The following is a 13,505-nucleotide window of genomic DNA, read 5'->3' on the forward strand; positions in this document are numbered from 1 at the left end:
GTGAGATGAAGTGTCACCATTCTTGCTTCTAAGGAGTATTCTGGCTGTACATCTTCCAAGACAGATTTGTTCATTCTTCTGGCAGTCCACGGTATATTCAATATTCTCTGCCCTTGAGATTACAGCCTTGGAAACCCTCTGGGGAGGTTCTATTCTGTCCTAGAGAGTCACTATGAGTTGGAATCGACTCAACGGCAACGGGTTTGGTTTTCGGGTTTTGTTTTTTTGGGGTGTTTGTCAAGTCCAGGCACCTTTGTATACTTTTGCAACATTTATCCATACAGAACACTTGTTTTATTTGTTTTAAAAACACTGTGTAACAGCCAAAATATCCATAAACAGCTGAATAGATAAATAAAATCTGGTATATACATATACAATGGAATAGTACTCAGCCATAAAAAGAAACCAAGTCCTACAGGTCTAACTGCCTCCATGAACTACTGCCTCCTTTGCCATGAGACCAGAAGAACTGGATGGTGTCCGGCTACCATTACTGAACGTTACGATCAAGGAATCAGCAGACGAATCCTGATCAGCTGGGGTGGGGGGTGGAATGTGGAACAAAATTTCAAATTCTTACAGAATCCAGACTTACTGGACCTATTGAGACTAGAGGAACCCCTGAATCTATTGCTCTGAGAAAATTTTCAAACCATGAACTGAAATTATCCCCTGAAGTAATTTTTAAACTAAACAACAGTTTAGCTATACTAGTAAAGAATGTTCGACATGAGCACTGCACTCCTGTAAAGAATTATCTATAGGAGATCAAATTGTCAACAGTAACTCTAAAGCACAGATGAGAAGTTTAGGGGGTAGTGAGTCTACGTCAACAGTGGTAAAACAATATGGGTAGAGATCATGAGAATTGCGACACATGTAAAGAATGTAACCAATGTTAGTGAATTGTACATGTAGAAACTGATGAATGGGTGTACGTTCTGCCATGTAAATTTTCACCAAAATTAAAATTAAAAAAGAGAGAGAGAGAGGAATGAAGTTCTGATGCATGTCACAACATAGACGAACCCCGAAAACATCATGCTGAGCAAAATTAGTGGCAAAAGAACAAATACTGCATGCTCTTACTTACGTGCTATAAGCAAATATGTAGAAACCGGAAATTATTAGTGGTTACCAGGGGTGGTAGGCAGAGGGCAAAGGGGGAGTTTTTGCTTAGGGGCCAATGAGTTTATGTTAATGGTGGTGGAATGATTTGGAAAAGGATAGTAAGAATGGTTACACAACTTCAAGGGACAGAGTAGCAGGGGTGGAGGTCTGGGGACCATGCTTTCAGGGGACATCTAGGTCAATTGGCATAACAAAGCTTATTAAGAAAATGTTCTGCATCCTACTTTGGTGAGTGGCATCTGGGGTCTTAAAAGCTTGCAAGTGGCCATCTAAGATGCATCAATTGGTCCCAACCACCTGCACTAAAGGAGAATGTAGAACACCAATGTCACAAGGAAAGGATTAGCCCAAGAGACAGAAAGAGCCACACAGACCAGAGACTTCATCAGCCTGAGACCAGAAGAACTAGATGGTGCCTGGCTACCACCAATGACTGCCTTGACAGGGAACACAACAGAGAGTCCCTGATGGAGCAGGGGAAGGGTGGGATGCAGATCTCAAATTCTAGTAAAAAGACCAGACTTAATGGTCTAAGACTGGAGGAACCACAGAAAACATGGCCACTGGACTCTCTGTCAACCCAGAGCTAAAAAAATTTCTGAGGCCAACTTTTCAGACAAAGATTAGATTGGACTACGGGGCATAAAATGATACTCACGAAGAGTGTGCTTCTTAACTCAAGTAGATACATGAGACTAAACGGGCAGCTTCTTTCCAGAGGTGAGATGGGAAGGCAGAGAGGGTCAGCAGCTGGTTGAATGGACATGGGAAATTAGGGGTGGAAAGGAGGAGTGTGCTGTCACAGTATAGGGAGAGCAATTAGGGTCATATAACAATGTATGTATAAATTTTTATATGAGAGACTAACTTATATTGTAAACTTTCACTTAAATTACAACAATAAAAAAAAAAGAATGGTTACACAACGTGAAGAATGCAATCAAGGCCACTGAATTACACATGTGGAAATTGCTGAATTGGTGTATGTTTTGTTGTGTATATTTTCACACAAAAAAGAAACGGGGGTAAAAAAAGAAACGAGGAAGAAAGAGGAGAGGGAGAAGTAGTAGTAGTTGGAGTCATATATCGGAAATTGAGGATGGGTAGGGGTCAGGGTGATGTCAGACATCAGGGAATCCTATGGGGGTGGGGGGCGTTGGAATCTGGTAGGCATAAAAGAAACGGAAGTAAGAGAGAGTAGGATCACAGATCAGGATCAGCACTCACCATCTCCCAGAAGTATAGGGCCATCTGAGCCCTGTTCAACAGCAGTGCCCAGAGCAGCAGGTCGCTCAAGGGGTCCTGCCCAAGGACAGCGTTCAGCTTCAGTTCCGAGTTTGTCTTGGCTGAGAGCCGGCGACTCTGCAAGTAGAAAAGGCGTGGTTAGGGCTGCACCGTTGGCCCCCTCAGCCCCGCCTCCTGGCTCAGCCACACCCCCGACCTGTGACCACGCCCACTCCCTGACGTAGCTCCGCCCCCGGGGTCCTCCTTGCCCCGCTCCAGCCCCACCCAGTACTTACTGCGCAGCCGTGGCCAGGGTCGGGGTCCGCGGCACTCTCGGGGTAGTACGTTGGAGCGCACATTTCCCCCAGCAGCAGCCGCAGCACATGCCCTACATCAGGGGGTGGGGCCTCCGCAGAGCCTTTAGGGCCGTGGGACGCCTGGCGCAGAAGATGGTGCACCACCGAGTTGGGGGGCGTCACGCTGTACAGGCGGGTCAGGCGCGCCGGAGTCAGGAAGTGGCTCAGGCTGAGGCCGCGGGAGATGAGCAGACGAACGAACTCGGGACGGTCATTGAGGAGGGCATCCAGGAGGGAGGCCTCCAAGTGGAAGGACTTGTGGGACGGGATGAACGGAGCAAGAGGTGAGCAGAGTGACAGACAGAAGCCCAGGTGAAGTCAGACGTCAAGGAGAGGAGATAGGGGTGCAGGGCTATGAGTGAAGTATGGATGGATGGATGGATGAATGAATGGGGAGAGGGGCACAAGATGGAGCAGACAATCAGAGATGGAAAGACAATTAAGGGAAGGCTGGACAGCCATAATGGAAGGCAGGGTCAGGTGTCAAAGAAGTCAGGGAGGAAGGAGAACACATCCCCCTTACCAGAACCCCCAACACCCAGACCCGCCCTTCCACCCAAGGCCCCAGCCCCTCACCCGCCACTGGATGTCCCCCCGGAAGAGCTCCCTCTGGGCAATGTCCACACGGTTCCAAGCCACAGCCAAACGCAGCTCATCCAGGTAAGCTGAGGCCTCAGAGCTCCCACAGGCTGGAAGGGTGAGAGGGAGAGGGGAACAAGAAGTCAGGGGGAGGACGGGTACATCTGATGGATGTTTTGCTTCTATATGGGGTGGCTGACGTTAAACTCCACATAAGGGGGGTGTTGTTGGATAAAGTCTGGGGTCTTTAAGAAGTCAGATTATTACGGGCATGTTATGGATTGAATTGTGTCACCCAAAAATACATGTTGTAAATCCTAACCCCTATACTTGTGGAAGCGATAGCACAGTGGTGGCGGCACAGTGGTTAAGCGCTTGGCTGCTAACCAAAAGTTCAGCTGTTTGAGCCCACCAGCTGCTCCACAGGAGACAAGACCTGGCAATTGGCTCCCATAAAGATTACAGTCTAGGAAACCCTACGGAGCAGTTCTCCTCTGTCACATGGGTCACTATGAGTCAGAATCGACTGGAAGGCATACAGTACTTATGGATGTAATCCCATTTGGGAATAGGGTTTTCTTTATTATGTTAATGAGGCCACGTTAGTGTGTGGTATGTCTAAAGCCAATCACTTCTGAGATATAGAAGGAGTGGATAGGCACAGAAGCAAACAGGGACAAAAGGGGAAAGATACGCTACATGGAGATCGCCAAGAAGCATCGAGAAGAACGCTAGAGAAGCTAAGACAAGGACCTTACCCCAGAGCGGGCAGGGGAGAAAGCCTTCCCCTAGAGCCAGCACCCTGAATTCAGACTTCTAGCCTCCTCAACTGTGAGAAAATAAATTTCTGTTTGTTAAACCCACCCATCTCTGGTATTTCTGTTACAGCAGCACTAGGAAACTAAGGTACAGTCATAAATAAGATTCAGCTCAGGACTAGAGAGCAGTGGTTTAGAGTCCCGAAGAATAAGGAAAGAGAATTGTTTATTTATTTAACATTTATTGAGGTAGGCTGTGGACCAGGCAATGGGAGGGGTGGAGAGAGAAATCTGATACAGTTCCTGCCCTGAAGGAGCTCATCCTACTAAGGGAAATATGTCCCAAACACAAATAAATACTCTCAGAGTGAGCAGAGCCCTCAGACATGGACACAGAATGTGATTAAGGCCCGGAAGAGGCCATAATAACATGATATGGAGTGGTCCAGGGGAGCCTGTTAAAGGATGGGTGTTTGGACAGGGCTTTGGAAAGACTGATAGGATTTGGAGGTGTGCGCCTAAGGTGGGAGAAGAACCTTCAAGGCAAAAGGAACAGCTTAAGAAAAGTCGTGGGTGCAGGAAAGCACAGAATATCGTGGCAAATGTATCACTCTGATTTCCTGAAACTTGGGGTATGTCATGAGAGGAAAGAGGGAATTGTAGCAGAAAATGAGACTGGAAAAAAATCCAACATAAGAGAGATTCCAGAAAATCCTGGAGGTCATTAAAAATAGCAAGGAAGGTCAAGCGGTCTTTAAAATTCTGATCCAGCAATTTAATGGCTCCAAACATGTGAAGTCAACAGGGGCATGAAAAGTCCTGAAGCATCAAGTGGCTCCAAAGAGAAGTAGGGCAAAGCCTAGACACTGCTGGGTCTCAGAGCACGTGTTGTGCCATTGAGTTTGTTTTTCCTTCTGCCTCCACTTGCTCCACATCTATCTCCAAAGCAAATTCATCTCATTCTGATTGTTCCAAAAACTGGTATCGCAGAACTAGGTGATCCAATGTAGCGGAGATGAGCAATGGGCTCTTGGGAAGGCAGAGCTATGTTCCAATGACAGTTCCACCACTACCAATCGAGTGACTTCAGGCAAGCCACTGAACCTTGGGAACCTCAATTTCCTCATCTATAAAATGGGAGTAGTAATGGTACCCGCTTTGTACAGTTATCAGTAATATAACTGTAGGAGAAGTTCTAAACTGGGAGGAATCTCCAGCTTGACCAGGGTAACCTCTAAGGTTGAGAGCTGAGGAAACAGAAGCCCAGAGAGAGACAATAACATGTCTAGCACCACACAGCTTTACAGTTCTTTTCAAAACCCAGAAGTGAATTCAGAGTGGGATTTTCTTTGATTCTATAGCTCTCCCCTTACATTCCTCACAGTTCCAAGAGAACAAAAGGAAATGATTTATGATATCTTGCTTTACATTCTGCCTTAACATGGCACCATTTATCAACTTGGATCTCCTCTAGGCCCTTCATGCTTACCATGTCTCACACTGACCTCATGGTCTTTCCCCAAACCCATCCTCTCCTGGGTTCTCCATCTCAGTAATGGCCTCATTGTCCACCCAGCCAACAAGTCAGAACCTGGGTGGTGTCCTTGCCCCCTCCCTTCCCTTTACATCCCATAGCCCATTGGTCCCCAACTCCCATCTCTGTAGCCCCTTGACTCACTCTGCTATTCCCCTCCTCACCACTCCCCAAGGCCCCAACCTAATCTTCATCCTCTCCTACCAGGTCTGTTACGTCAGCCAATCTTCCCGCATTCAACTTTAGAGGGTCTTTCTACACCCAGAACTGACTCTTGCCCTCCCCTGCCTCTCCAGGCCCTCGGCGTGGCATTTGAGGTCCTGGGTGGTCTGGCCCTGCCCACCTCACTAGTTTTGTCTCCAACACTCCCTCCATGCATCCTACACACCAACCACATGGGCCTCCTACTTCACCCCAAACTTGCCCTATGGAGTGGGATTAAGACAGGGGCCTAAATTAAAGTCCTGACCCCTGTTCTAGCTGTGACTTTGTGCAAGTTTCTCCATCTACAAAATGAGGGAAATGATCCTTGCAGGCAGGGATTAAGGATAACGGGTGAAAATCTATGCCAGCTGCTCAGCACAGTGCCTGGCCCATACTAGACTCTTAAGGAGTATTTGTTCCCTTCCCCCTCCCTCCTCACATGCTGAAACCACATCCATTCAACTCATATTATCGCCAAGTACATCAAGCCATTTCCAATTTCCCAGTGGAGTGCAATCACTCCCACATTTGCAGGCAATGGACTTAAACCATAACCCTCTCAAACCACATCTTGCAGAGGTGTGGTGTTTTTTCCCAGGTGGTATTTTCTCCCAGGAGGTTGATGAGTTAATTTCTGTAAAGCAAATCAGATTCATCTACTGACTGTCATTGGCTATTTAAGGATGTGCCCCCACAGGAAATGGAATCATATTAAGAACAGCCTCCAGTCATTGGGCTTCCACTGGGGACCAGGCCCTGCTCAGACATTGCCTCTGAGGCTCACAACACTCCTGCAAGGTATTATCTCCATTTTTCAGAGAGAGAAACTGAGGCTCAGAGAGGGAAACTCTCTTTCCCAAGGTCACACAGCAAGCAAGAGGCCAAGCTGGTGTTCAAATTCAGCTTTGTCTGATTCCAAAGTCCAAAGTCACTGCTCCTTCTATCACACCACAGGACATGGTAGGTATAATTGAGGTGGGGATCTGGGGCTGAGAAAGCACTATATATTGCCACTATGCCTCTTGGGAGTTTTTAATCTAAGTGAATGTTTTCCCTGTAAAATTCTTCTGACACCAAAAACGACCTTCCCCACCCATATTCCCAGAGTACAGGAATTCTTCATTTCTCTCTCCCACCCCCATCTTACTAGCTCCAAATTACTGACTCTCCAAGTTCAAGTGTAAATACCAGTTCCTCCTTGAAGTTTCTCCTCTACTGAAAGTGATTCCTTCCTCATGCGTTTGTCTTAGATTTTACTTAATGTTGTGTCCAAACAATCGTAGTAGGATCTGGGGTCCTTGAGAGGGGGAAATCGGTCTGCTTTAACCTCTAGAGCCTAGGATGATGCCAGGAACACAGCCATTTTCATGTTTGTTGAATGAATAAATGAGTCCCCATTCCCAGCCTCTGCCAGGTGGCCATTATGCTCCCTGCCTTGATTTTTATCATGCACTCCTCTAAGCTGCCTTTTCTAGTGAAATATCAGGAATTCCTCACTGGGAGATAGGTCTTTGTTTCATCTCCAACTCCCTTACTCCATAGTGCCTAACACATATTGGAGGCATGTGCAAAAGAAAGAATGGGTGGATAAAGAGATAGAAGAATGGTTGGATAGATGGATGAACAATGGATGGATGAAATGATGGAAGAATGAGTAGATGGAATTGTCAGTGAATGTGTAGATGGAAAGATTGATGGAGAGATGGATGGATGGATGACAAGATGGAAAAATGGCTTGCTGGTTGACTAGATGGATGAAAGAAAGGGTGAGTGAATGGAGGAATGAGTGGGTGGATAGATAGGTATATAGAAGGATTAATGTATGGATGGATGGATCATGGATGGACAAAAGAATGAGGGATTAATGGAATAATGGGTAGATGAATAGATGAAACGATTGATGTATGGATGGAAGTATGAAAGGATGGGTGGATCTAACAGACGAAAAGCAGATACTGGAACATAATAAAAGCATTTGGAGAAAGCTGTCCAAATAGGACCATGCAAAGCCCCGAGAAACACTGCAGAAGTGAAGGATATAAGGAGAGAGATAAAAAGGAGTATGAACCTTAGGTTAGAGAGGATGGATAAAGTGCCCAGGCCAGGGAAGGTGTCGAAGGTTGAGCTGAGAGAGGGGGAGAATGTGAGGGGTCTAAGTCTTACCCTTCACAAGGGCCTTCAAAACGATGGTCTCAAATTCCTCAGGGCCATCCTCAAGTGAATAGACTGTCAGCAGTTCCTTCCGGGTCATGATCCTCTCCACCTACAAGATACCAGACTCTGCATCCCCAGCCCAACTCCTCCTGGGCACTGTCCAGTGGAAGGTCAGGCTTAGAGCCCTCCCCACAGAGGGTCACAGGAGGCCATTCTCCTCCAGGACCTAGTAGTCTGGGTGCCCAATACCCTCTGTCCTGAGAACTAGGAGTGCAGGTCCCCAGCCTTTTCCCATCTCAGAGTTCAGCCCCTAATGTCTTACCTGAGCCTGCAGAACCTCAGGGTCTCCTTTGGGAAAGAAACGCCTAAGCTGATCTTGAGCTTCACCCCGCCTGGACCCCCCACTCCCTAGGATCAAAGTGTCCTCCAGGGTCTCTGCCAGGCAGTCTGCAGCACCCCCAGACCCAGCCACCAGAAGACAGGGAAGCTGGGCCTGGGTGGCATCCTCTATCCGCTACAAGATAAAGGGGAGAGTTAGGTTAGGGCAGGTAGGTATTCACCCCACCAGGAGTTCATGCTCCCAGCTTCCTCCTCACCTAAGACCCAGGAGTCCAGGCCCCCAGCCCCCTCCTCCCTTAGACCTAGGCATCCAGGCTCCCAGCTTCTTCCTCCCTTAGATCTAGGAGTCCAGGTCCCCACACCTTCAACATCTTCTCATCACCGTTAATCAGGAGGAGGAGAACAGGGATGTCAATTCCAGTCCCTGAGGAGAGAATAGAGCAGAGGGCTTGGACACCTGGGTCTTAGAGGGAACAAGCAGGATACCTCAGATCACCTCCCATCATCCTTTGGTAGGGATCGGAAAAAAACTCATTTCCCAGAAGTCCCTGGGGGCAAATGTGTCCTCTTCCTAATCCTCTGTCCTGAGGCTCATGGGAATTGTCATTTATTTGAGCACTTTGGGAAGGGGCCAGATTTTGAGGACCAGAATGCTCAACTTCAAAAGGGAGGAAGAAGGTAGAGGCCTAGACGGCTGGGTCCCAGATCAAGGCAGGCGTTATGACATGAGTCAATCTTGTAATTGATTAACTGCCCGGGAGCCAGAAGGGGTGAAAGTTCAAAGATAAAATGAAGGATATAGCAATAGAAAGGACTATCCAAACACAATAAGGATATTTATCTATGCCCAACTGCAAAATCATATAAAGTGGTTTTATACTATTTCCATTAAAATAAGAAACAAGACAGCATTACTATTCTTCACACTCATCCTGGAGTTTTTAGTTAATGTAATAACTCAAGAAAAATGAAATCATGGGAATAAAAGCCAATGTTTTTTAAAAAGCTAGAAGAGACAAAGAGATCTACTTGAAGAAAATATGGTTTATATTCCCAGAAAATTGGAGACTCCAGTAAAAAGAAAAAAAAAAAGATTAATAAAAGAATCTGGGAAGAGGATTAATATAAGAAAAATACAAAAAAACCAAAAATTTTCTCCAAGATAGTGATATGTATCTTATTCACGTTTTGCTAAAAAGTACAAAATACCTGGGAATAACTTAAGCTGGAAAGGTACGGTATCTTTTGAAGGAGATGTATAAAGCTTATTTAAGGACAAAGCCTGAATAAATGGAAAAAGTGATATAGTGTCAGCCTGTCACAATTTAACACATCAATTCAGTGAAGTTTGGGGAGGAAGGAGGAGTTACGGGAAATTTGGAAGCATTTTCCTTTTTCTTTTTTTTTTTGGAATGGAACAAACTAATTTTAACGTTCATATGGAAGAATAAATAGCAGAGAAGAGCCAAGACATTTTTGAGAAAAAACAGTGAGGGGGAGCTTTCCTTAAGTATTAAAAGTATTAAAGTATTTCCACATATTAAAATGTCTTTATGATCTTATCAGTTGATGCAGAAAAGGCATTTGACAAAGTCCAACACCCATTCATGATAAAAATTCTCAGCAAAATAGGAATAGAAGAGAAATTCCTCAACATAATTAAGGGCATTTATACAAAGCAAACAGCCAACATCCTCGCAAATAAAATGTCTTTAAACTGCTGTAATCAAAACATAGTTTTGACACAGGAAAAAATAAATCAAGAAGTGGAAGAGAAAAAGATTCAGAAACAGGTTTCAACATATAAATAAAGGGACTGAAAATACAATGGAAGTGGCATTTAAATTCAGCTGGACAAGGATCATTTATTTATTAAATAGTCATGAAGAAAAATGGCTTTCCATCTGGAAGAAAAGAAATGTACACTGTCTACCTCATAATATGTAAAAGTCATTCCCAGGTGGGCTAAAGATTAAAAATATAGAACTATAAGTTATTAAAAGAAGACTTAGGAGAATATTGTATAGCCTTGGAGTTGGAGGGACATTTCTAAGAAGACAGAAAACCAAAGGGCTATCAAAGAAACAACAGGCATATCTAACCTAACCACATAACAATGATAGAATTTTTGTTTTTACAGCAATAGACACCACAACTAGTTTTTTAAATTTTTCAATACATATAATAGTCAAATGATTACTATCCACAGGATATAAGGGAGTCCTACAAAAAGATAAGAAATAACCCAATTCTAAAATGTGCAAAGGATATGAACAGGCAATTAATAATTGAGGAAATCTGATTGGCCAACAAAATTAAATAGTAGTTAGATAAACGCAACATCAAATTTAGAAGTGAGAAGTCATTTTTCACCCATCAGGTTGGCAAATTTTTTTAAAGCAAGAATATCCAGAGCTAGTTTAGATTGGATGGAAAAGGATACTGTCACACATTCTTCATGGCAGTGAAAATAGCTGCATTTTTTCAGAAAGTTATCTAGCACTATCTATTAAAACACACAACAATTTCACTTTGACGGATCTATAAACACTGATATGTAAAGATGTCCATACAAAGATACTTATTCAGCATTGTTTGTAATGCCAAAAACTGGTATAACCTTAAGAATCCATGAATTGGGAAATTATTAAATAACTGACAGTACATCCATAACTAAATAATATTATGCGGCTATTAAAAGAAGGAGTAAAATACAAAAGTTTTATTGTTGTTGTTAGGTGCTGTCGGGTCTGTTCTGACAGATAGCGACCTTATGTACACACAACAAAACACTGCCTGGTCCTGCGCCATCCTCACAATCGTTGCCATGCTTGAGACCATTATTGCAGCCACTGTGTCAATCCATCTCTTTTTTGCTGACCCTCTACTTTACCAAGCATGATGTCCTTCTCCAGGGACTGGTCCCTCCTGATAACATGTCCAATGTACATGAGACGAAGTCTCGACAATCTCCCTTCTAAGGAGGATTCTGGCTGTACTTCTTCGAAGACAGATTTGTTCGTTCTTTTGGCAGTCCATGGTATATTCAATATTCTTTGCCAACACCATTTTTCGTTGGTCTTCCTTATTCACTGTCCAGCTTTCCTATGCATATGAGGCGATTAAAAATACCATGACTTGGTCAGGTGCACCTTAGTCCTCAAAATGACATCTTTGCTTTTTAACACTTTAAAGAGGTCTTTTGCAGCAGATTTGCCCAACGGACATTGATTGTGGATTCAAATAGAATGAAATCCTTGACAACTTCAATCTTTTCTCCATTTATCATGATGTTGCTTATTGGTCCAGTTGTGAGTTTTTTGTTTTTGTTTTTTTTTCTTTATGTTGCGGTGTAATCCATACTGAAGGCTGTAGAATTAGATCTTCATCAGTAAGTCCTTCAAGTCTTCTTCACTTTCAGCAAGCAAGGTTGTGTCATCTGCATATTACAGGTTGTAATGAGTCTTCCTCCAATCCTGATGCCACGTTCTTCTTCATATAGTCCAGCTTCTCGGATTATTTGCTCAGCAAACAGATTGAAAAAGTATGGTGAAAGGATACAACCCTGATGCACACCTTTCCTGACTGTAAACCACACAGTATCCCCTTGTTCTGTTTGAATGTCTGCCTCTTTGTCTATGTACAGGTTCCACATGAGCACAATTAAGTGTTCTAGAATTCCCATTCTTCACAATGTTATCCATAATTTGTTATGATCCACCCAGTCGAATGCCTTTGCATAGTCAATAAAACACAGGTAACCATCTTTCTGGTATTCTCTGCTTTTAGCCAAGATTCATCTGACATCAGCAATGATATCACTGGTTCCACGTCCTCTTCTGAATCCAGCTTGAACTGCTGGCAGTTCCCTGTTGATGTACTCCTGCAACCATTTTTGAATTATCTTCAGCAAAATTTTGCTTGTGTGTGATATTAATGATATTGTTGATAATTTCCACATTTTGTTGGATCACCTTTCTTTGGAATGAGTACAAATACGGATCTCTTCTAGTTAGTTGCCCAGGTAGCTGTCCTGCAAATTTCTTGGCATAGACGAGTGAGCACTTCCTGCATCACATCCATTTGTTGCAACATCTCAATTGCTGTTCCATCAATTCCTGGAGCCTTGTTTTTCACCAATGCCTTCAGTGCAGCTTGGACTTCTTCCTTCAATACCATCAGTTCCTGATCACATGCTACCTCCTGAAATGGTCGAACATCAACCAATTGTTTTTGGTATAGTGACTCTGTGTATTCCTTCCATCTTTTTTTGATGCTTCCTGCGTCATTCAATATTTTCCCCATAGAATTCTTCAGTATTGCAACTCGAGGCTTGAATTTTTTCTTCAGTTCTTTCAGCTTGAGAAATGCCGAGTGTGTTCTTCTTTTTTGGTATTCCAACTCCAGGTCTTTGCACATTTCATTATAATACTTACTTTTTCTTCTCAAATAGCCCCTTGAAATCTTCTGTTCAGCTTTTACTTCATCATTTCTTCCTTTTGCTTTAGGTACTTTATGTTCAAGAGCAAGTTTCAGAGTCTCTTCTGACATCCATTTTGGTCTGTTCTTTCTTTCCTGTCTTGTTAATGACCTCTTGCTTTCTTCGTGTATGATGTCCTTGATGTCATCCCACAACTCGTCTAGTCTTCAGTCATTTGTGTTCAGTGCATCAAATCTTTTCTTGAGATAGTCTCTAAATTTGGTGGGATATACTCAAGCTCATATTTTTGCTCTCATGGACTTTTTCTAATTTTCTTCAGCTTCAACCTGAACTTGCATGTGAGCAATTAATGGTCTGTTCTGCAGTCGGCCCCTGGCCTTGTTCTGACTGATGATATTGAGCTTGTCCATCCTCTCTTTCCACAGATGTAGTCGATTTGATTCCTGTGTATTTCATCCGATGAGGTCCACATGTATAGTCACCATTTATGTTGTTGACAAAAGGTATTTGCAATGAATAAGTCGTTGGCCTTGCAAAATTCTATCATGGGATCTCCGGCGTCATTTCTATCACCGAGGCCATATTTTCCAACTACTGATCCTTCTTCGTTTCCAACTTTTGCATTTCAATCACCAGTAATTATCAATGCATCTTGACTGTATGTTTGATCAATTTCAGACTGCAGAAGTGTGGGATATATGCCATTTAAACATGGCTGCACTATTGACAACTCAGCCCCCACAGGCCTCTATGCTGTATACGACATGTTGGAGACTTGTCAG

At 43.7% G+C, this 13,505-nt stretch overlaps 1 protein-coding gene across 1 annotated transcript in view; it reads right to left on the minus strand.

The window, feature by feature from the left end:
• TRPM4 (transient receptor potential cation channel subfamily M member 4) overlaps positions 1 to 13,505 on the minus strand; it is a 43,133-nt gene that overhangs the window by 20,453 nt on the left and 9,175 nt on the right. Inside the window, exons 7-12 of the mRNA XM_004381824.1 lie at positions 8,645 to 8,706; positions 8,266 to 8,457; positions 7,953 to 8,052; positions 3,291 to 3,403; positions 2,644 to 2,969; positions 2,362 to 2,494 (exon numbers count right to left, since the gene is read on the minus strand). Coding sequence (XP_004381881.1) covers positions 2,362 to 2,494; positions 2,644 to 2,969; positions 3,291 to 3,403; positions 7,953 to 8,052; positions 8,266 to 8,457; positions 8,645 to 8,706 — 926 coding nt within the window. The remainder of the gene's footprint in view (positions 1 to 2,361; positions 2,495 to 2,643; positions 2,970 to 3,290; positions 3,404 to 7,952; positions 8,053 to 8,265; positions 8,458 to 8,644; positions 8,707 to 13,505) is intronic.

Source organism: Trichechus manatus, unplaced genomic scaffold, assembly GCF_000243295.1.
Source record: "Trichechus manatus latirostris isolate Lorelei unplaced genomic scaffold, TriManLat1.0 scaffold00087, whole genome shotgun sequence".
NCBI lineage: Eukaryota > Metazoa > Chordata > Mammalia > Sirenia > Trichechidae > Trichechus > Trichechus manatus.